Genomic DNA, 24,324 nt, shown 5'->3' with positions numbered 1-24,324 from the left:
ATGTAACTGTGTTGTTAGTCAGCCATTTGATTTTACTCAGGGTTTTGCCTAAAGCCTTCAACAAGCCTGAGGCACCTAAAATATTATCGACTTCTTCCAGGCCACTGCATCATGACTAATGCAGGTGCAGTTATTCATGGCTGGTCATAAGCAGTCAAAGGCATAAAACAAGCTTCAGCTATGTGCCTGCCTGTAGCAGCTGTGCCCTGCTCTCCAGCAACACCTGCCTGCCTCCAGCCAGGTCACTGTCACTTAGTGCTAGCAGCAAGAGCCTCTGTTACACTAAACCAGCTAATGAGATGTTACAAAACAGCAGTAAGCTATCACCTGTGTTTTGAATGCGTGCTGACCTACACCCTCCTTGCTGAGCCAGGTAAGTAGCAAGTCAGAGAACAAAACCACAGGCTCTATCGCTGTAGCAGATCAGTGACAGCATCAAACAAAAAGCAGACATGGAAAGCTGGACAAAGCCCAAGCTGAGAAAACAGGATCAGGAATGTTTACTGAAAAAAAATAAATAAAAACCAGCTCTGCCACAGGTTGTCCAGAGAGGTGGTGGATGCCCCATTCCTGGAGCTACTCAAGGTCAGGATGGGCAGGGATCTGAGCACCCTGATCAAGCTGTAGGTGTCCCTGTTCATTGCAGGGCAGAGTTGGACCAGATGGCATTCCAAGGGTCCCTTCCAACACAAACGATTCTATCAAATAGTCCTTAAGCAAAGGCCTGACTCTCCATATTACATTACAGGCTTGAAATGCTATTTCCATGGAAAGAGGATGGGGTTCTACAGAGAGATCTGGGTATGCTGGCAGGGAAGCTGCGGAAAGACAAGCCTGAGTGAAAAAACACAGACATAGTGGTGTTTGAGGGGGAGAGGTGATAGCTGGCAGAAAGAGAGAAGTTCCAGGAACAAGAGGGACAAAAAGGAGGAAAGATAGTTCTATGAATGAAAGAATATTGGAAACTTGAGGAAGAAAAACACTGACGTCTCTCATTCTGGGATTGTTAGTAGGATTTGCAGAGATTTAAAATGAAAGGTAAGCTGAGAGTCTTGCTTGTTGCTGCCTACTAAAGCCACTACTCTTCTAATGAATCTATTGAGAACTTTATTTCAGAGCACTCTGAGCCACCATATGCCATTTAATGGCATCACTTGATTTCTGTATCAGCCTTCATCATACAATAGCATGAGAAACAACTCAGAGCACTCCAGGCAACGGTTCCCCTATCTCCGGGGTAACATCAAGGAAGCCGTGATGGAAAACAGAATATAAACTAACAGCATGTGGACAGAGTGATAAAGCTCTTGAAAGCGTACAGCTCTACTCTGCGCTGACATTTGCTGGAAGGATCATGTTCTTCATGTTACATACATGCCTGATAAATGCAGTAAAATAGCAATGAATCAATCGTGTAACTAAGGATGATGCCGTGATAGCTGCTACTTCAGAGTCTGGGGTGACTGATTAACACTTAGCGTGATACAGCCAGCATGTGGAGGTTTGGAGATCTTCCAGCAGAAGCACCAAGAAAAGTAACTAGAGTTTGCATACATCAGTGTCAATGTGGTCCGCAGTTGGCAAAGGCAGAGCAGAGGCAGTTGCAATTAAACATCTGAAGTTCATTCTGACTCATTCATGCTAATGAAGCGCTGAGGCAGTATGGAAACCCGCTTGCCTCTACTACGTGCAAGGCTGGTTCCTGCCCTTAGCTAGGGGTGCCCTTGGTCCTGTTAGCATACCTGGGAACGTCATGCCCAGATGCAGGGCCAAGACCTCCATTCTCTTCTTTTCCTTTTAGCTGGTGAAGCAGTACTGTCATGCACACCAACTTTAAAATGCACTCGAGGAGGACCAGTAAGCCAATCTGTCACCAAAGGCTGAACATACAGCAAAAGCAATCAGACATGCAGTAATTTTAGAGGCAGTTTCTGAACTAAAGCCCTCACTTACTGGTCAGTGCTTTAAGAGCTGCAGCAGGTTTACATTGTGACTTAGCTGCCACAGTATCACAAATATTTGAAGAGCTGCTCCCAGAAGCTGTTAGAGGAAGATTGTTTTTTAAACACAGAAAAATAGAGGCACTGAAAACAAAGTGCTTTTTGGGCACTCAGCCAATTGCAGAGTTCTCCTTTTACAGCAGCATTAACTGAGGAGGGTGTGGGGGAGGCCATCCAACTCTCAGCCCCCTCCTTCTTGCTGTACCCCATGGCACAACAGCACTGAATCATCTACTTCCTGCTACAGAGCTCCAGCCAGATATGTTAGCTATTAATACAAAGATTTTCAATTAATAACTCTAGACAAGTCCAGTAAAGGGTTGCTCATTAGGCTCCAATACAAACTTAGCATTAATTACTATGGTAAAATGTTTTTATTGTCAATGCAAGATCTAAAAATAAATAATTTTCATCTCATATGCACAGGTACACAGAAACATGCACAAATAATGTTCCTTGAACCAAGATTCATTTACCTATTTTCAAAGGTGACAGTGTGGAGTTACTGTCACAGACTAAAAACATGCGAGAACAAATTGTATTTCTATATAGTAAAAGATGCATTCTACATGGTTTATATATGTATCTATAAACACACAAGTTCTGCATAGCTGTAAATACATCTTTATAACTACTATGATTGCAGTAAATGGTTATCATGAACTATTACACCCCCATCCTTTTAAGTATCTTCAGTCATGTATTCCTTTTCTTTCCTGTGCCCAGAGGTGCGACGTCATGCTTTGCTTCAGACTCTGCCATCTCCTTTTCTTCTCTCCCACCCCCCTCTCAGAAGCTGAATTTAGAAATGATGATAACTTCATGTTTAAATAAAACAGAAAGGACAGAGGAACAATTTGGTGCCCTCCAATGTAGGACCCCTGGGTCAATGATAAAAGCTTGCAGATAGTCAGAAGCATCTGGTTCTGAAACATCTCTCTCCATTTCCTGCATTCCTGCTTATTTCTGAATACCCAGCAGTGACATAGGCAGTGTGGAAGAAAGAAGCTGGGATGGAATTTCAGTTCTCTACTTGTGTAGTCAGTCAAGTATATTCAGTTTCCAAAGAGTTTTAGAAATAAGGAAAACAGAAAATGTAATACATACCCACAGTGACATTAACCATTAAAGAAAATAACTGATATATGAATCAGCAACCAAAGAGAGAAATTTAAGGAGCCAGAAACCAGGAGCTTGCTATCTCTGCAGTGCAGTAATCCCATTTGGTCAGATAATAGCCCTGGTTCCACCAATGGAAAGCTGCCTAGCCTATAAATACAGGCAATAAATTCTTAGAAAGAAAAGGCAGATGTGTAACATCATCTCATTGCAGAAAAAGCTATTTAAGAGCCATTAACTTTACACTATCCTTCTAGGATCAAGGAAAGCTGCTCCTAAACACGAATCTTCAAATCTTTCTTACTCTGAAATAAAAATCACAACCCACTGATTTAGTTTGTCAACTTGTATCATCCACCTGTGTTGTCACATCACTTTCTCCCATCTGCTCAGCACAGATCCTCTGGACATATAATTCTTGCATCAATCAAACACACCCATTCCCATTTTTAAGGGAAGGGGGGGAATACAGCCCAAATTGGGTGGCAAATTCCATCTAAGGTTAAATACCAGCACGAGACCAATAGCCAACAAGTAAATGCAAGTGGAAAAGAACCTTTAAAGAACTTCTCTACCTCCAAGCCCTAAGAATCCAAAACATTCTGCTCTACAACACCATTTCCCAGCCTTACCCAATCTCACCAATCAGAACTGTGCAGGCAGTAAGAAATCGTTCATCCAAGAACTAGCATGCAGTTACAGCAAAGGAAAAAAAAAAGTTCTTCAAAGAGGCTGACAGGACCAGCTGTATAAAACTAGAGTATCAGAACAGACCTTCCAGCCACCTCATCACAGAAGAACTCTTCCCATGAGGACAGGAAACCATCCAAACCAGAAGCTGCAACAGTCTTGTAAAATCCCAACTGATTGAAAACACCTGCTTGGACAATGTGCACACACTTAGAACTTCTGAGCTTCTGCTGCTGCCCAGACGCCTGTGTCCTTCCTCAAAAACAATACCTTAAACCTAATTTACTTGCAAATACAAGTCAAATGGCTTCAGCTGTGTGTATCTACTGATGGCAGATATTTTTCTGAAAGAACTTCCATCCCCTCTCAGAAAAACACAAAGGGGAGCTACCAAAGGAAAGAAGGCAGATGGGGACAAGACAACAGGGGGGGTAATGAGATCTTTCAAAGCAGACAAGAGAAGCCATCTATCTAAAGTTTTTCAGTCTTATTTCCTAACAGAACTGATGTGCCAAAGTAGATTGTAACAAATCCTAAGAGCAGAGAATAAAACAAAATCCAGTTATGTGCAAATATATAAATAGCACTGAAAAGGAGCAGGGAGTTGCTTTGCTTGCTTTTGATACTGCAAGCACATGTCTCCAGAGATGGCTCACAAAGTTCCTTCCAAGCCATTATGCTGCTTACACAGCTGACACAGCATTCAGTGCCTCTCAGATTTCTTTCATGATTGCAGCAAAGTGTCGCTTCCCATCTAAGTACAACATGGACTCTGAAACAAGGTGAAGAAGAGAGAATGACATGAGAAACTTAGTACTGATATTGGGCAACTACACAGAAAGACAAGCTTAAGAGGCAATTCTTATTGTCATCAAAGCATAAAATAACCGTCCTTTGTCAAAAAATTGTTATATTATTCAAATGCCAATCATTCATCTAGTAAGATGATCAGTGTTACAACAGAAAGTCTTTTCCACAGTTATTGTGACAATGCATTATTTGGATACTTGCCTCCATATGTTTTGGGGACAACACGTGGGACCTCATTCTCTGACATAAATGTGAAATGGAAGATGTTGGTTGTGTGGTGCTCTCTGGTATTTGCATCATAAACCTCACTGTGGACTCGAACCTGGATGTAGTTTTTCTCTGTGTAGCAGACCTAAACATTTCAGACAGGAGTTACAGTTCGTAGTATATCATTGACACCAAAAAACTGTAGCAGACTTCATTTTACTACAGAAAATCATACTCTCTTGTAACATGTCGTTTGTTATCAGTGTCTAACAGTGCTAACAAGAGGCATAAGTTTTTCTGTTCTTCAAAGAGAAATCAGCTCCTACCTGTCCAGAAAGCAGTAACATGGATCCAACCTCAACTGGCCTCTGAAACATGATATCATCAACAGAGACAATAAAAGGTCTGGAACACCTGAGCAAGAAAAAGGGAAAATTTTCTCTTTAACAGCTGGTATGCTTGCAGAAATCAAAACTATTTCTTTGACAGCATTTTCATAAATGGACACTAGAAAATAAGGTTTTTATTTAATGTGTTAAAGAATTATGCTATCACCCAGGATAAAATTAAGTGGACAAAAGCTCTTGAACACATAAAAATACATGTCCTTTAAGGATATAATACTGCATTATTGTTGTATCTTATGACTTACACTTCCTAGACAATCTTCATACCATCTGTCTCAGGTTATGACCTCCTTCACACTTCGTAAGCACAACTTGCTACTAGAAATTGTTCTAGAAACTATTCCTCTTGCGTGCGGATGCAGTACTTATTTAACAGAACGTTTATTTAAACATTCAGAAAGAAAATTTCAAAAGTCCATCCCAGTAGCTTAGCAAGATAAAACAAAACAGAAAAAAGATGTATTTTCTATCTTCACATGTTTAAAAACCAAGCTCCAAGGAACAAGATATAAATCTCTTCGCAAACACGACAGGCACTCTAAGAAAAACAGTGCTGCACACAAATAGTGGAACATCCTGTAAGACATGAAGGTCTCTTCTATTCATGTCAATAGGTTGGTTAGCATGGTATCCCAATCAACCTACTGTGCATAATGTTCTGGATTTCATCCCTGGAGGTGCTCAAGACCAGGTTGGATGGGGCCCTAGGTAGCCTGAGCTGGTGGGGGGCAGCCCAGCCCACAGCAGAAGGTTTGAAATGAGTGGGTTTTAAGGTCCCTTCCAACCTAAGCCATTCTGTGATCTTATACATACTGCAAGTCTGCAACTCACCCATAGCTGCAAGCAGTTGCCCATCCCAATTCAAATGCCTTTCTCATTAGGAAGCCCCCAAAGATCCTGTTGAAGATGTTCCGCTCCTGCACACAGGAAAAAAAAAGAAAAAAAAAAAAGAAAAATCAAACTGCTATATCACATCTGTTTTCCTCAAAGTGCTGCATTGAAGTCTGCATCTCAATTCTACTCTGAGTTTCTGAACCCATGAGGAGCACCACTGAAATACATATACAGAACTCCAAATGTCCTAGGCAACTTTACTCATCTGATAACATAAGGCAAAAACCTCAAGACTGTCATCAGTTGGAAGTCCAACTCAAGTAATTTGCAAATGATTTTTCTTTAGACAAAATGAGCAGTTTGGTAGGAAAAAAAGGCAATGAAAAATCTTCTATTTTGCAGTGGTAATCCATATAGATATTTTCTACTGTATTCTAAATTATGGATTGTCTTTCCTATTAGTAGAAAAATGGCAGAAGAAACTAAAATCTAAATACACTGCAAGGACTACAGAACTTAAACAAAATAATGGATTGAGTAGTCTTAAAAGATCAATCATAATTCAGTAAGTAAATATTTTTGTAATTTATTCACATTTTTCAAAATACCTGAGGATGGCAAATCTGTAGGCCCTTTAGCTTTGCATCTTCCATCCACACTGAATTGGGTGGCAATATACGACTCCGAAAACTTACTGTCCTATGGATGAGACAATACACTTTATAACCTACATAACAGAATGCAGAAAGTCAGAAATGCACGAGAAGCAAATGCACACACACACAAAAATCTACAACCACCCAGAAATGTTGTCACTGAAAGCAGCTCCAACTGATCCTGAAGCCTTATCTAAAATGATATTCTTGATTTGTTACAGCATCATAAAGCCTACAGTTCTCATCTTGCAGAAATGCCTGCTCATGTCCAAGCCCATGTGAACCATCAATCTCGAGAAAGGTACATGAAAGATATTCACAAAGCATACACTTATCCACAAAAGCTCTACGTTGCTCATTAAGTCGCACCATGAGTTAAAAGTACATAAGCCCAAAGAGAAATTCAACATCAAGCATGCAGAGAGTTGGAGCTGTTCAAATCCAGGCAAAATGTGTACAAGGCACAGCTGTTCATTTTAATGGAAGGTATGTCTCACTTGGTAAACAACTTTAAAAGTAACAATTACACAATGCTAGAAAGTTAAAGAAATTATCCACAAATACAACAGTGCACTGGTCTTATTGCACATTTTTCTACAACCACATGCACTGGACAATTTCACAGAAATGTCACTCCAAAAATGTTGGCAGGCATTATACCTTAAATGCATCATGAGGTTACCTGATTTAAATATGTTCAACTCCTGCCCTGAAAGAAGTTTTTCTATCAACGCAGAAAACTCCTGCATTGTGCAAGTCACACAGCTGTAAAACCATCCAATTCCCTTATTTGGATAAACATCATTAACCTCTTTCCTTGAGATTATTCATAACAGCTTGCTCAAAATTTCTTCCACCAGCTTGGCACAGCTAACACTCCTGGATGATGAAGGACTCTTTCAAGAAGCGTAGATTGGATATGAAAGTTTGTGCCTGCATTTCCAAGTAAAATGCCCCAGAGTTTAAATGGTGAAATGGGAAAGCAAAATGTATGACTTCATACTAGACTACCCACAAACAGCCCACTCAAAACACTTTTCTTTCTCAAGACTTCCTTTCCCCTCCACCCTTCCCTTCCTTACTTTGAGTCCAGTGTATTAAGGAATATGTCATGAATGACATTTCTTTCTTCTGCAGTGGGAGCCATTTTCAGTAAGGAAGCAGTGCTGAAATCAATCCTCTTCAACTTGTTCACTAAGCAGAAAATACATCGGTATATTAGAATTCAAAGGTGAAAGAAAACAAAACACATTATTTGGCTCTGAAGATTTTAATCTGGAATCAAATGACTTCCCTCTTTTTTTATTCCTCCATTAAATTAAAAGCTAGAGGTTCACATTACTAGACTCAAAACAGAAATTTGGCTTTTAGAACTGACTGCAACTAAGAAAAAATAAAGACCTGTTGAATAATATCTGCTGCTCTTAGAGGGAATTTATGTACTCCCCCTGAAGATCAGAAACACATATCAAGCAAGAAACACTACAGAAAAAAAACAATCTTCTTCAGGTTTTGTCAATGGTACACAAATGCAAATTTATGATAAAAAAAGTGAAGATGCAGCTGCACTACTTCTACCCTCCATTTTCTGAGTGTCTTTCCTAAAGGTTCACGGGCACCCAGACAGGAAAGGAGCTGCTCCAGCAGACCCACCATGGGGACAAACAACCAACCACAAAGGCCACGTTCCTCTCAGTGCTGACATCAAGATAGCAGCCTGGAAATAGAAATACGGGGTGCAGAGTACAACAGGAGCATCCTTGTCCATCAGTTTAGCTAAAGAGCTTCCAAAAATGAGACAGCAGTCTTTGAAATTCTCCACAGTATTGACACAAGAGACGTGACAAAAAAAATTAGTGTTAAACAAATTAGGACCACTTGTAAGAAGCAGAACTTCTGCAGCTTACTTCCTTCCAGCAACTAATTTGGACTTGAGGCAAATTTGCATTCTGGTAAGAAATACAACTTACATTCTCCTTGCTTGAAGATTTCTTCTTCCTCAGGGCTCTCAGGAACAAGCGGATTAACAAAGGCTGACCTGTGGACAGAGGCTTATTTGGTAAGTTACAGACTATAAAAGAGTTTGTCCCACAAAAACATTTTAAGCGTTGCATTTACGTTTATAAACATGCTGTGAGATTAAAAGATGTACTTCAGATTATATCACAGAAATAAATTCTATTATTTCATAATGGCAGCTGCCCACGGAATATCACATTCACCTCAATCCTGAAGAGGCAGTGAAGTGAGCCAACCACAATCAAGCATAATTAAGAAAAAAAAATAACTGATGCAGTGATGTTTCTTAAGGAGCCAAAACCGTACCACAGATCACACGGAAGATCATTAAATATTTGCTGAGTTTCTCAACAGTTTTCTGTAGAAGATGATCTAGCAGAGTTTAAAACAGGTGCAAAAACTTCAACAGTAACATTCCTCTTGGAATAGAAACAACACAGTGCTGTAGGTAGCAAAATTTCTTATAATCTACACATTCCCATGACAGCCTTATCAACAGCCAAAAGCTGTTTACATGTGCACTGCTTATCAAAAAAGATGATGTGAGGCTGCCTTGAGTCCTAATTCCTATGTCTGTTTAACTGCACAAGTAAATGTACTCTAACGTAGTTGTAAAAAGCTTAATTATTCCTCTTCACAAGGCAAGGCAAAAGCTTATTTTCAAGACCCATTCATCCCTGTAATTTCTACAGATTATTTTTTTATATTTTAAACATATATATATATGTGAACAAATGCTCAAAATAATATAATGTTTAGACACACAAACACTCATATAAACACATACATTTGTTGTAATGTTGGACCATTGGGACACACCAGCTCCTGCCCTATTGCACAGCTCATTCTATCTCTTTCCAGCTCAGGACCCCTCTCCATTAGTTCTCTTGTCAAAGCCCCAAGAGGCTGAGATGCAAGTTTGCACTTTCTAAACACAGTTGGCTTGTGGTCAGCTGGTGTGAAGAACAGCCACTGAAGTCTGTAGGAAGACTTAAGCTACCTGCACAAGTCCATGCACATTTCTCCTTAGTTATCCTCAACCCATTTCTAAAGCAGGTGCCCAGTGGGAGGACCAGAGGCATAAACAGGAGCACAGGAGGTTCCTGCTTAACACCAGGCAGCACTTCTGTGCTGTGCAGCTGATGGAGCACTGGCACAGGCTGCCCAGAGGGGTCTCCTCCCTAGAGATATTCAAAAGCTGCCTGGATGTGGGCCTGGCACCCTGCTGTGGGTGTCCCTGCTGGGGCACGGGTTGGGTCAGTTGGACCCAGAGGGCCTTGTCAGCCTCAGCCATTCTGTGACTCTGAACCACTGAGACTCAATCTTTCAGTTTTTTAGGCAAGAAAGCAGTTAATTCTATTACTGTGTAACACGTGTGTTTCTGTTTTTGTGAGGACAGTCATTCAAACAGAGGAAAATCTGACACAAAAAAGGGACAGACCACATGGCTAGCAGCAATTCCTAGTGTCACCTGACTCCTGAATTCAATGCTCTGAAGCTTGCCCTAGCAAAGTATCACTTGCCAAGAGAATATATCAACCATACAATTCATTTGCATTTCACTCTGCACAGCTTCGCACATACACAACTGCCATGTTTCACACTTTCACCATAGTAGCAGTCTGTTAAGACTGTTTCCTTGTCTTACAAATTACCGTTTGTTTTCTGGATCCCTGGCCACCATGACAAAGGTTGCATCTAACACAGGGCTGTAATCACCATCGTGTAGCTGAGAGAAACAGGAAACAAGAATATCTTAAACTCTCAAAATACAAAAGGTTTTTAGCAAGTTATTCAGCTGACATCACCAATGCAATTGCACTTAACTTTCAGTTTGCCATCTAAAACCTCTCACAAAAAACTAAGCATAAAAGAACACAAAACTCCAGCTTCAGGAATTCTGCAACAAAAACATTAAGCAGAGGAATGCTAATTATCTACTATTTGCATCTAAAATATAAAATAAATAAAATAGAATAAAATCAACATAGGCACTGTAAAATAACTTACCTTTTATTCTGAGAAATGCCAAAACAACAATTTGTTATCAGTGCCAAACTGGCACCACTCTCAGCACCGGGATGCAGTGTGTAACATTATCTTCCACATTAGAGCCACCCATTTTGTCTCTATGAGTATACCATTCTCAAAGTTAATTACAAAATGCTGCTAAAGACAAATTAAAGTACTGAAGAGTACCTTGCCACACCTAGACCAATGGAAATCATCTTGGTCATTTTAGAAAGCGTAACTTAGACTGCTAATGTAATCACCCAGAACTCACTCTGCAGCAACTTGTAACTGTCACAGCAGAGGCACAGGAACTAACCTGCAACATGTGCATCTTCACTTCCATTGAGGTCTTCCCAACCCAAGAAACATTGCCCGTGAATTTGATGTCACAGTCTGGATATATGACTTTCTTGCACAAATCTACAAGACAAACATTGGACAATGCTGGGGACAACTCACTCATAGCTCATATTAGAAAGTCTTTTCTAGGACATGTGTTTCTGTGTCACGTGAGCAGCAATACACATGAAGAAAAGTCAGAAAAGATAGGGCTGCAAAGGACAACACTGCAGTTTCTGTTTTACCTGTTTTTACTAAAACCAAAAGAGGAAACAGGCATGCATCTGTCAGACGGATGGCCGACCCACACAGGGGTTCAGCAAAACGTGACAGGAGTGAGGCCCAGCTCCACCAGAACAAACACTGTTTAATAACAGAGCTAAGAAATGCACATGCTAATATGAAACCAAACACAGAAGCGCAGGAGATGTTAAAGTTGTGTTTTTAAAGGTAGGGAAATATGACATTCTGAAAAGCATCCTTTTCTGTTCCTCCCTTCAAGAAAACCCTGAGCATTCCAGAATTCAAAGCCAAACCATTATAAGGTGAATTCAACAGGAGAGGGAAGAAGGTATCCTCAGTAACAACCATGGCAACACAGTAGCTGCTGAGCAAGATAAACAGATGGAAACATTTCTACTGATCAAATAGCCACTTACTGATTTTATCTACCAGGGCTGTAACTATGGATAAGGGAGATCTCGGCTGCATTTCCTGCTTGGTGTGAGTATAGCAAATAAGAACTGTGGAGAGACCAAAATGGAGTCAGATCTTAGTTTTCTTAGTTTTTTTTGTTTTGTTTGTTTTTGTTTTTAAACAAGAACTTTAGCAAAAGAGATCAAAACCATCTTTGTGAAGCATAAGAGGCACCTACAAAACCCAAACTGAAGTATCATATTACAGGAGTGCACAATGTCCACATTTTCATGTACATAATTCATGGGATTGCTATTTAAAAAAAAAAGCAGTAATTTAGCAGCTGTGTCAGTTATATGCATATTTACTTACTATAAAGAGAAATTTAAATTAACCTATTACTCCACTCCTTCCATTCCCACCTCATCTGTTCCCTTATCCCTGCAGCTGTCTGCCACAGATCTTTCATAACCTTCTCACTGCCTACTTTGATTTCATGCAGGTTGTTCAGGGATACTATCTGAGGACTTGTTTTCAAATACTGATTCTTCTGAAGAGGTGCCAGATTAGATAAGCTATGCCTCACAGGCATCAACTCATGGTTGGAGGTATTTATCACACTGTAATACCTGCTACCAAATGACTATTTAACTCAATTAGCTTTGCTCAGAAGAGTATATGCAAGTAAACAGACTCAGAGTAACAATGTTGCAAAGGTATTTTTCTTAGTATTCAAGTGATTTTCATTCAGTACAGTTTTCAAAATTATCTCTCTGTATTTAATGAGATAAAAGATCTCTGTCCAGGAGATTTTCAGGAAATGCAAGGTTTTCTTTCCCTAAAATTCCCTAATTCAAAAGAACTTTTATGCCTATCAGTCATGGCATCAATTCAGTTAATAAGAGTCTGAATGGGATTTTATTAGAATCCCATTGCCAAAGACAGAATCTTATAAATGATCAGAATAAGCTGCCCAGAGAGGTGGTGGAATCTCCTTCTCTGCAGATGGTCCAATGCCCTTATGCCTTCATGTGCTTAGGGAACCTGCTTTAGCAGGGGGTTGGGCTGGGTGATCTCCAGAGGTTCCTTCCAAACCCTATGATTCTGGGATTTCCATCTCTTTCAGCATTGCTATCTTGTTCTCTTCGCCCTAGAGAAGGACGTCATATCGATGTGATCCTCCTTCTGTGGACACACCGTATTATAACAAGCAGTACTCAAACTTATTCTCTTTGCATTATTACCATATTCCTTTCACAGGCTCATATACACACCTCCTAAACTGTCCAGATCTTCAAGTATTCTTCCAAACCTGTAAGACACATTGTTTTATAATTACATAAATGAATCCATACTACATCAAAGTTAACACTTTATTGTAGGCGTAATATACTTGCTCTGTTACCTTACACTGTTGTGCACATTCAGATACTTCTCTCGTATTTCAGGTTGACTTCCTAGAGGCAGAAAAACTTCCAAGTAGCTATCTTTCATTCTTCTAGGAGGGAGATCTTCCTGTCGTTTTGCCAGTAAAGTATGAAGAGCTTTTCTTTCTTGCATTGCTTGCACATGATCCCTGGCAAGGAAAGATACACTCTCTGGATTATGACAACAGTATACTTGACAGCTGAAATCCCAGCTAACAGATCTCATATAACCAAAAGAAAAATAAAAAATAATTGAGCATTCTAAGGCAAAACAAGTGTGTCTTGAAAAGAAAGAGAAAGGCACATAAATTGATCACAGAATCACAGAATCACAGAATCACCCGGGTTGGAAGGGACCCCAAGGATCATGTAGTTCCAACCCCCCTGCCTAGCAGGGCCACCAAACATACACATTCAGATCAGGTTGCCCAGGACCCCGTCCAACCTGGCCTTAAACACGTCCAAGGACGGGGCATCCACAACCTCCCTGGGCAGCCCGTTCCAGGGCCTAACCACTCTCCTAGTAAAGAACTTCCCCCTAACATCTAACCTAAATCTTCCCTCCTTCAACTTAAAACCTTCCCCTAGTCCTGCTGTTGTCAGCCCTTTTGAAGAGTTTACTCCCCTCCTGGGTGTAGGTTCCCTTCAGGTATTGATAGGCTGCAATGAGGTCACCCCGCAGCCTTCTCTTCTCCAGGCTGAACAAGCCCAACTCCCTCAGCCTGTCCTCATAGGGGAGGTGCTCCAGCCCCCTGATCATCTTAGTCGCCCTCCTCTGGACCCTTTCCAAAATCTCTATGTCTTTCTTGTACTGAGGGCTCCACACCTGGACACAGTACTCCAGATGGGGCCTCACAAGAGCCGAGTAGAGAGGGACAATCACCTCCCTGTCCCTGCTGGCCACCCCTCTCCTGATGGAGCCCAGGATCCCATTTGCCTTTCGAGCTGATTTACAAAATTTACAAATTGATTTACAAAGCAAGACTACTGAAGGAAAGGATTAAGTAGTATTGTCTATCAGTCAATACAGAGATGAACAAAACACATCCAATTCTGAGCGCTACAAAATTGATTCTCCTTGAGAACAACTTAGTTTAAAAAAAAAAACACATAACTTACATACAATTGAACTGTAATGTTTTGTGCCTATTCATGTCTTCCATAGCTACTGTACTACAGCTCTTCCTACCCCGTCAGTTTTAGAGGACAGTCAACTTAGAATCTCACCCAAGAAGTAAAGCAGATGTACTGGTTAGTACTAAGAACTAAGAGAACTAATTTGCTAAGAATTGCTGTCATCTACAGATGATTTCTTCCCTCTCAGCATCAATTCATGCAGCATACACTTATCTAGCACACAAAAAAATCGAGAATTAATCCAGGTATTTCCCTTTCTATTCAGTTATCTTACAGCTAAACTGGAAAGTTGTGAAAAGAAATAATACAGGAAAGGGAGCAATAATTCAGTTACTTTTCCATCCCCACCATGTCCAGAGGAGCTGCAAGTCTCACAAGGCAGTGCAGCCAACTTGCTGTCATTTCCTTCCAATCTTCCAGGCTTGTTCCTTGCACAACCATCTGTGATGCAACAACCTTGCCCATCATATTCTCTTACCTGTTCATCCAAAACATCCTCACCTTAACAGTGCAGCCTAACTGAATAAAGCAAGTAGATCACAACATCCTTTGAATCAACAATAAAGCACTAGAAAACTCAGGGTTAAGTGCATGATATTTCAGGAGTAAAGCAAGATGTGTATGCACAACTATTAACTCATTTCACAGTGCAAGAGAAGGCATAAAACACTAACCAAACTCAATTGTAAACTTGTAGTGGATACGTGCCATTCATTCAGTAGTGCATGAGGCACTGCTGTGGTTTGAGTGCCATTCCGTTTAACAAAGTCAATTAAAAAATATATATATATATATATTTTTTTAAATAAAATGGAAGAACCTTTTCACCAAATAGAAAGTTTGTCTTAAGTTTTTGCTTTGGACTGATTTTGAGTACTAGTCATACCGTGAGATAGTGACTTCTTTGGTTCGGGTTTTTACGTTTGAGGAGAGGAAGAAAGCAGTAATACTGTGTAATCAAAAACAGTACAAGTTTAGTAAAAAATGTCTTTTTTCTTTTTAGTGTTTAAAAAAAAATGAAATGTTTTACCTCATTTGGGCAACATGATTACCACAGACTTCAAAAAAAGAGAGAAGATAACAACCCACTCTAAAATACTATTTTCTAAGTTACACCACTGTGCAGAAATGGAATATACCAGTTGAACAAGAAAAGGTGCAGTGTCCAAGATGATGCACCTTTACATTTGCTTTAAAGAAAAAAAAATACTTGTATTCAAGGCCTTTTAGTGAAACCTTTAAGAGAAATTAATCAGAAGCAATCAAAAATTTGCCTGCAAGCATACGAAAAACAACAACATTTCAACTACATTCTGTTTTCACCAGTGCCTTCCAGGCTCCTTTGAGTCAGCAGCAGAACTCTTCTGGCCTTCAGCTTCAGAATGTACTCTTCATTATACAGAAATATCGAGCTCAAGGCAATACTATTTTTCAACTGATAATACTTCTATATACAGCAATAATATTTAATTTAAGTAGTAGCTAATAACTGCCTGAAACATTCGGCAAAATGACATTATTTGTTTCTGAAATGGCTACGATTTTAGATTAGACCTCATTACAGTTCATGTAGTCATCCCATTAATCTGGCATTAGCCTGTATTGCAGACCAATTTTACAGGCCTTCTTACATACAAACCTTCCCACACAGTAAGCCTAAGTCATTCTCCAGCACTCCCAACTATGGGCTCCATGACATTGCTTCTGCATGACAACTGAAGTGTACAATGCCCTGCAAACCACTTATGTTGTATTTTATACAGCACAAGAAATGTGCCTATATAAGAAAAAAACTGCTTTGGTGATCCTGGCTTCAGCCAGCTCTCCTTTCAGACTGGGTGTCAGTGAGGGGAAAAGAAATGATAGAGAACTAGATTTGTCCAGAGCCTTGTGAGGCTTTGATCCTTAGACAGTACTTCATATAGCACATTTCCTCCTTAGCTATTCTGGGCTGAGGGAAAGACTTCTATAAACTTCTCAACCCATTAACAGGTGACCTACCACAAATTTCAAGCCCCACCATGCTTGATTATCAGTCCTACCAACTAAAAAACAGCCTCACAGATTCAGGTATTTTCTTCAGTGTGCCTATAATACTGTTGAGATTAACCTAGTTAGAGAGCCAGGATATATCAGTTACTCCACCGAGGCAAGCCTCTCCACATTTCCTTATCAGCGCTCTAAGTGTGAAATGAGCTCAGCAAATATAGTCATAAGAAAATCAGTGATCAAGAAAATAAACATGGAACCAACCAATCAGCAACAATTTTTCCCCTGATTGCCACACTGATTTATTCAGAACTCTTCAGAGTTATGGGATTATAGTAAACTCTGGCTTATCCAAGAGAGTAGAGAGGGAGGCAGGTAGCCTGGATAAAGACAAAATTTGAGATGACACAAATTAAATGTTAAGTCACAGCAGAGTAAGAAAATGCCTGAGATACTCCCAAATGGAGAGCACAAGCCCCAAGGTTACACTCTTATGGCTGCATGGATGCAGCCAGGCCGTTCACGTGTGGCCTGCTTCAAGCAGAACCAACTCCGTTGCCTAGAAATCCAGTACAGCATAAATTCAACATGGGGATAATCCACCAAGAGATAAGAGAAAATTGCAACATAACGTTTCTAGTATAGCTCTGAAGCTTTTAAACTTCCACCAGATTCCAAGTTAACAGGAGAATCTTGTAAGCTCATGTATTTTGTTCCCTTGATGCAGAAGATCTGCCAGAGAAATCCAAGAAGTTTGTGATTCACAGAGTAACAATTTGAAACTTTGTTTGCATTACTTTTTAGTTTCAATCTTGTTTTCTTCCCATCACTTAGTGATTATTGTTGATTTCTAATACCACAACTTTGTGCTCCCTCAGGGTTTAAGAAATAAGTTTAATATACACTGTACCTCCAGTTGGTAGATGCTCCCACTATATCCCTCAATCTGCTTCTCACTGAAACAAAACAAACACAAAAAAATCAAAGCAAACCAAGCTTGGTTCTGCACGTAATGAATGTGAGGTTGCTTGGTGCTAAAAAGCACAATCCTCATCCCAGAATAAGAAAATTAAGTAAATTCATGCAAGTAATAGCCTGAAAAAAAGAAAGTTTGGCCAAATCCACCGATGCTGTTAGTAGGTGTATGACAGTAATGGGTTGAGTAACATGATTCTGTAGCTTATTTTGTACAGCCAACAAAGAATGCATCTTGAGTGTCTGTTAATGCAATCGAATGCCTGCAGTGCTAATTAACAGCTGAATGAAAGAAAGAGCAGATCAAGACCAGATCACTGAATTCTGATGTGAAAATATTTTAGCCTAAACACAAACAGAAAACAAAGATAACACAGATCAGAAAGTCATTAAAGGACCATAAAAAGAATTGTGCAGCTGGGAGACACAGAGTGAAAAAAGATCATTTTTAGCTAGATCTACCCATGAAGGACAGGCAATGCCTGCACACTGGCTGTTACCAGGAGGACTCTATATTAAATTTCTAGCAGCCTTAAAGAACAACACTGAAGAGAGCTCTGTAAAATTGCTTACCACACTGTCTACACTATCTGTGTTAATATTACCTCTGCCTAGGACTTTCCTAAATTTCAAGAATAACCCACTTAGAGAGTTATTCTACTCTTTCATTAGATAGGACTATGAAGTGAGCCAGGGTCTCATCACATCTATGACAATTCTCCATCACTGTTAGGCAGGTGAACATATGCTACTTAGAAACATCTAAAACAAGTAGCAAAAATTCCCAAATTCAGAAAAGAAAAAAAAAAGGAAAGAAAAATCTGAGAATTGGAAAGCACAGATGCTTACAGAAGAGGGTTTAAATACTATGACAAAATAGTTGCTGACACATCAGGGAGGGGCTACCAAAAAAAAGAAAAAAAAACATTCCCAAGGAAACAGAAAGTAGGCTGCTAATGACTCATGAGCTGATTATTTTTATGAGACACCATCAGACCTTGCACACTACAAACTGAATGCCTGCGGGTTGGACTAGATGATCTCCAGAAGTTCCTTCCAATCTCCACAGTTCTGTGAGTATTCACACAGATCAGCCAGCTGACCACCAAACTCTGGAGCAAAGCCTAATTCCCTACAAATTTAAATCACAGAGCCCTCCATTCGTTCCTTACCTGCAGCACCCTCAGCTCTCTCTGGACACCCCCCAGTCAAGCACCAGCATGAGCTGTGGTCAGCCCAGAGCTATGCCAGCCTGACAGCCAGCTGCCATACATACAGAGGCCAGGTACTTGCCAACTGCCATCAGGTCACTGGCCAACCTGCAACACTAGCTCTAGCACCCTCGTCATCCCTGATTCAAAAGGCAATTTCCACAAACCTTCTGGACACACGGTTCGAGATTTGTGCTCATCTATTTTTGCTGGCACCAAGCAACAAAGAGTTCTGGAAGGGAAGAAGAAGGGGACAAGAAGACAGACAAAAAAAACAGATCACTTAGGCCTCATTTATTTGGGAAACCAAGCTAAACATGTTTTGAAATGAGTTCTACTACTAATTCCAACAACAAAATGTCAATTAAAAAAAAAAATGATTGGAAATTGAAGAGTTGATTTTTTTTTTCTTTTTTTTAAAAAGGCAGAAAGTTCTGACTCCTTTTTCTCAAGAAGCAGCAGGTTTGCTTACATAATAAGTACTACTTTCCTGTTACTCACATCCCACCTGTGAAGCTGCCATAGCATGCACTGATTAATACAATGTTAGCAGAAACACTGTTTTAGCTTCTAGAACACAAAACCTCCATTTTCCAATAGCATGTGGGCTGTGCAGGGATGGAAAGGGAATAAACAGCACTTTCTCTGTCTTGGTTTAAACTAGGTTCATCTTCCTTGTCAGCTTTAGAGAGGTAAAAAGCTCTGAAATACCGTGGGTCCACACCTGCAAACATGTATATACACTGTTAGTATAATTTAATACTTCTGATTTCAATTCTAGGCATACATTTGCCAAGCTGAAACCACATAATTTTTGTTTTAACAATAAGAAAATGTATTGTGAAAGTGTTTCTAAGATGTTGCCCATCTAAATCTAGTCCATTTTACAGGCTCATAAGCATATATTTCCTCTCTTTTTTTTCCCTGGGAAAACTACATTGTTATAAAATAATCGACATCTAGAAAAGCAAAGAATTAAGTAATTAAGCATAAAAATGCATATACTTTTTTTTTTAATTGGCAAATATCTCAGACACGTGCAACAATTACAACAAATGGATTGTATCTCTTATCACATTGTGTATTTCACACTAATTCCTCATCTGTGGTCAGTAGATCATTAAATCCAGAGCAGCAGGGCCTGAGTTTGTTTAAGCTGTGCAGCACAGTAACAAAGTATATGAGGGCTGCTGGCCAAGCTCACCACATCCACCTTTGCCATCCCCACTCCCTCATGCAGGGGCCTCCCCAGGTTGAGGCACATTACCAGGACACATTTTACAACCAGATCTGGTGTAGAGCTTGGTCTGGCCTTCTGGGAAGGATGACGATATCCACTGCATCTGTATGACTGACAGCCTTCTTCACTCGAACACCTAACATGAAGCTAAGTACTGCAGGAGCTGCTATGTAAGAGATTTTGTATCCCATGAGGCAGTTAAAAATGTGTTATCCAGCATGCTATCAGAAACAAACACAGGTCCAGTACAACAGTCTGGTCACAGAGATGACCAGAGCCACTCGCTTGTCATGATCAACAAGCCACATGTCAACAACCAACAAACCTTAAAGAAGGTAAAGGGGGTTTTAGGCAAGTCAACAGAAAAGAAGAGGTTTTCACTTTTCAATAGTGCTGAAGTAAGGCAAAACAGTAGCTAAGGAAGTTTAGCATTTTAGCAAATATTAAAATATATACAGGTTACCACAACACACCATTATTCACATGAATGGGTAAGTGTCCTGTGGAGTGGAAAACACAGGTTAGATTAACAATTAAAAGAAACAATGGAAATTACATCCATTAATGGCCTTTACTTATTTATTTTACCTGCCTAAACTCCATTTAATTAGATAGGCCTGAAGCTTAGTAAACAACTGTAAGCAATTTGTCCTTGCACATCACCAAAGATTTATAGCTGATACCTCTGTGGTTTCAACTGAGTTACCAAATTAAAGGAAACTAGTTAACTTATCAACAGAAGCTTGCATAACGTTCTTAAGTGCTACAGTTTTAGATCAGAACCTGAAATATTTACTGTCATTATAGTCCAAAAAATCTTAGTATTCCTTAGACACAATATGGAGGCAAGGTCAGGGTAGCTTTGCTACTTTTACAGGCCTCCTAGGTGATATAATCACAAAACATCCGAATAAAAGAGCAGGGCAATATTTGCAATTATGCAATGTCCTGTATCCTTACTTCTCTCCTTTAACCTCTTAAATTACTGTCTCTAAAAAATATTGAAGAAAAGCTATCTAATAACCGAAAGCCCTCATCTTCTCTTTAACTGGATAACCTGGGGTTTCTGTTTAGAGTAAAAGGGAAAAACAGTATCGGAAATAGGCAGAAGTCCACAAAGAAGTAGTTTGAGTGCTATTTTCAGTGCTCTTCCTCCTCGTTTCTCAGTACATGGGATAAGAATGCAAGGGAACATTTTTAATGCTTCTGAAACAGCAACAGTGTGGTTTATTAGTAGCAGAGTGTTAAAAGAATCTTTCCACACAAAGCTCCATTGAGCTTTGAGCACATTTTCACAAGGCAATCACACTAATCAGATTAACAGGTTTCTCTAACTTTATAAAATTAGCAGTACTGACAACTTAAAAGTTCTGCACCACTCATTGTTTCCACTCAGTTCCTCTGTCTTTTGGCCATTCTACTCAGGCTCCTTGGCACCTTGTTTTATTGCACTGACTTTCTATCTAGACTTGCTCCTCCAAATAGAATTGCTTGCTGTTCCAAGACTAAAGATTCAGGCATCTGTAACTTCAGTGACCTACGCGTACTTGTTGCCATGTATCTCCAAAAACATGCAGTAATTTTCTGACTCTTTCTAAACATTTATAACATAAGAGTCAAGGGCATGCCCATTCACAGTGTACGCAAACCATATAAACAAAGTAAGCTGCTGAGAAACATTCATAAATCTTTCAAAGTACAGGCAATTACTTTACCTTCAGCCATGTCTGGAAGCAATGGTGAGCCATTGGTCCCAGACACCAACGTTCTAGCCAGAAGAGAAGGAAGTTTCCGCATGGTGTACAATCTATGTGGAGGAATTCAGTGTGATTAGTTTTAAAGTTGTGAGAATAATATCAGATTTACTTTGGAATGGCACCGATTACTTCAGAACCCCCATGTTTTGTTTTTAGTCTGATTTCTTAGAACCAGATGCAATCTATACAGCAATTCAAGCCAGCTGCTACCGTCTGCAAACAGGAAGGATGAATGATTCACTGAGGTGAATATTGACTGTGACTGTTCAGAAGCAAGAGGGAAATCATTTTGTTTTTACATGGGTAGACAGGACAAGATGAGACAATTTTTAAATAAGAGATTTAAAGTAGATGTCAGGGGGAAATTTTTCCCTGAGAGGGTGATGAGGCACTGGCACAGCTGCCCAGAGAAGCTGTGGTGCCCCATCCCTGGAGGAGCTCCAAACCAGGTTAGATGGGGCCCTGGGCAGCCTGAGCTGATGGGGAGCAGCCCTGCCCATGGCAGGGGTTGGGTGGCTTTAGTGCCTTTTCCAACCTAAGCCATTCCACGACTGTATGATTCTCTGATGCCCTAGGACAACCAGCTCAGACTAAACTCTAGCTTTTACACCACAGGCATCCTGACACAGACAGGATCTGTGCACATCTGGGAAATCAACCATGACCCCAAACATACGCTTTGCCTGCATGGGGCTGGAATGCACAGAAGTGTAAGGTGGAGCACCCTGAGGTGCCTGTCACACAGCCTCCAAGTCAGCGCCAATCAGCTAACCCTGGTGCTCCTGCTCACGGTTTGGTATGGGTGCAACACTGAACAAGCCCAAAGAGCAGGATTATCCCTTAGCTGCTCAGCAGAAAGGGACAACCATGAAACCTTCCACAGAACAGAACGCACCCTGCAATTCACCGAGTGCTTAACCAGGCACCACAGCAAGCAGAACGGTGACAACACAGCACAGGATAAAGGAATAAAACCCCGGACAGAACAGAGTCCCCTTGGCAAGAGACGGGGGCTGCCAGTGCCTTAAGACGGGGCTGGGGAGCAAACAGTTCCGCAGACTCCCATACACAGCGATCAGAGCGGCAGTGACGGTACAGCCCTCCGTAAGGACCCAGCTTCGGGGCTAAGCTCCCCTCTCACAGCCCAGCCAGCAGCCGACCTGTTGCCTCTCACTTCAGAGCCCGCTGCCCGCTCCCACGGTCCCCTCACTACAACCGCAGCCGACGACCGCGCCCAGCCCTGCCGTTAGGAGCCACGGGACGCATCCCGCTCCGCCACAGCCCGTCCCCCCGGCCGGCGGACCGCACGGTAACGGGGGGGAAGTATGGCCCCCCTGCCGTGCCCTGCCGTGCCCTGCCGTGCTCTGCCCCGCCCAGGCCGCGGGGCAGCCTTACCGTGCAGCCAGCATGGTGCTCCCCACGTCCCCACCGCGGCTAGGCACCGCCGCGGCGCCACGCCTGCCCCAGGCACGCGGTCCTCCAGCACCATAGAGGCGCGGCTGGACGGCGCGGCAGCGCTCTTGCGCGGCCCTTCCGCTGGGGTGCTCCCGCCCCCAGGCAGGGAGGTGCCGGGCGCTGAAGGCCAGGCTGGAGGGGGCCCTGAGCAGCCTGAACTGCTAGAGCTGCCCTGCCAACGGCTGGGGTTGGCGCTGGGTGGGCTTGAACTGCCTTCAACCCAAACCGTTCTGTGATTCTATGATTCTGCGATATGTCTTCAAAAGCAATACCGTAATGCTCTTTGTATTTCTAGTAAATGGATATTCCATGTAGTTTGATTGCAGGGACCTGTAAATCCTGCATTTACCCCACATTCTGAGCAGTACTATCGCAGTATTTCCTTACCACTCTGCTATAAATGGATATTTTTGCCAGTGTTGATAAACTGTAAGTTGCTTGAACAAAAATATCTGAAAGCAACTGTGAACTTATAAATATCAATTCTAAGTATTAGCAGCAACAACAACAACAAATAACCAAGTGAAATGCTAAGAGAACCCTGCATGCTGTCCTAACACTGGTCAGGAAAAATAACAGATCAACACTGAGTATTATCTGAATATGAATATTTTGCTCTGGAGATTTGACAAAGAGATATAATTTGGACTGAAGTACTTATAAACAATACTGTAATTAAAAAAAAACACAAACATTAACTTGCCACATTTTAATGCAGATAAGCTTTTCTTACCCTTCTTTATCTATTATAAACAACAGGGCATAAGAGAGGCACTAATTTAGGAACTTGAGGAAACTTCCAGCAATCGAAAAAATCAAAAATTGCAGAGTTTGATTAGTGGAAAGTAAGGAAAGAAAGCTGGTGCCCACTTTGAGCCTTTCCCTCCAGCCTTCAACAGAGGAGAAAATCCAGGCAATTAGATGCAAATTAAAAACATGTTATCAGTGCAAGTGTCGAGCTGAGCTTCCCAACTCTGAATCAAACGTTTGATCACATCACTATTAAAGGATCCTGGGGAACCAGCATGACTGTTTCTTGTGGGCTAAGACCAGACTGGGCTTCTGTCTCTGTGGAGGACATGGGGAAAACATGCCTTAGAAAGATATATGGCGCCTCTTATGCTTGTATTAATACCAGTTAATACCAGGACACTTACACTCATTCCCATCAGAAGTGCAAATAAATAGGCTGACCAAGCCCTCAGGAAATCATCTGGAGTTTAAGTATCAATTTCTGCTACACCAGGAGTGACATCAGCAACACTGAGAAACGAAACTAGTGGAATGTGTCCCTGCCCACAGAGGGGGAGGGCAGAAATAGATGATCTTTAGGGTCCCTTCCAGCTCAAAGCACTTGGTGACTCATTCCGTGATTCTAAGATGACGTGAAACATTCTTAAAGG

General features: G+C 41.0%; 1 protein-coding gene across 5 annotated transcripts; it reads right to left on the bottom strand.

Moving 5' to 3' along the window:
* Nucleotides 1-2,342: 2,342 nt before the first annotated feature.
* On the bottom strand, nucleotides 2,343-23,026 carry ACOT9 (acyl-CoA thioesterase 9). Of its 5 annotated transcripts, XM_048959660.1 has the most exons (16): nucleotides 22,862-23,026; nucleotides 21,425-21,516; nucleotides 20,183-20,209; nucleotides 17,194-17,239; nucleotides 13,136-13,306; nucleotides 13,005-13,042; nucleotides 11,754-11,837; nucleotides 11,072-11,175; nucleotides 10,398-10,471; nucleotides 8,694-8,761; nucleotides 7,806-7,917; nucleotides 6,676-6,766; nucleotides 6,065-6,150; nucleotides 5,153-5,240; nucleotides 4,821-4,971; nucleotides 2,343-4,581 (listed from the first exon to the last, which is right to left on the bottom strand). In XM_048959660.1, the coding sequence occupies exons 1-16, from the start codon at nucleotides 22,873-22,875 to the stop codon at nucleotides 4,523-4,525; spliced, it is 1,305 nt and encodes a 434-aa protein (XP_048815617.1). In that variant the 5' UTR covers nucleotides 22,876-23,026; the 3' UTR covers nucleotides 2,343-4,522. The 5 variants fall into 5 exon arrangements, with proteins under 5 accessions (XP_048815617.1, XP_048815627.1, XP_048815636.1 ...); XM_048959670.1 differs by lacking the exon at nucleotides 20,183-20,209; XM_048959679.1 differs by lacking the exons at nucleotides 20,183-20,209; nucleotides 22,862-23,026 and adding an exon at nucleotides 18,637-18,701 and having other exon boundaries at nucleotides 21,425-21,507.
* Nucleotides 23,027-24,324: the final 1,298 nt, after the last annotated feature.

The sequence above is a fragment of the Lagopus muta genome, chromosome 1 (genome assembly GCF_023343835.1).
Source record: "Lagopus muta isolate bLagMut1 chromosome 1, bLagMut1 primary, whole genome shotgun sequence".
In the NCBI taxonomy this organism is placed as follows: domain Eukaryota; kingdom Metazoa; phylum Chordata; class Aves; order Galliformes; family Phasianidae; genus Lagopus; species Lagopus muta.
The sequence above is the reverse complement of the archived record's forward strand: the minus strand, read 5'-3'. Positions and strand labels throughout refer to the sequence as shown.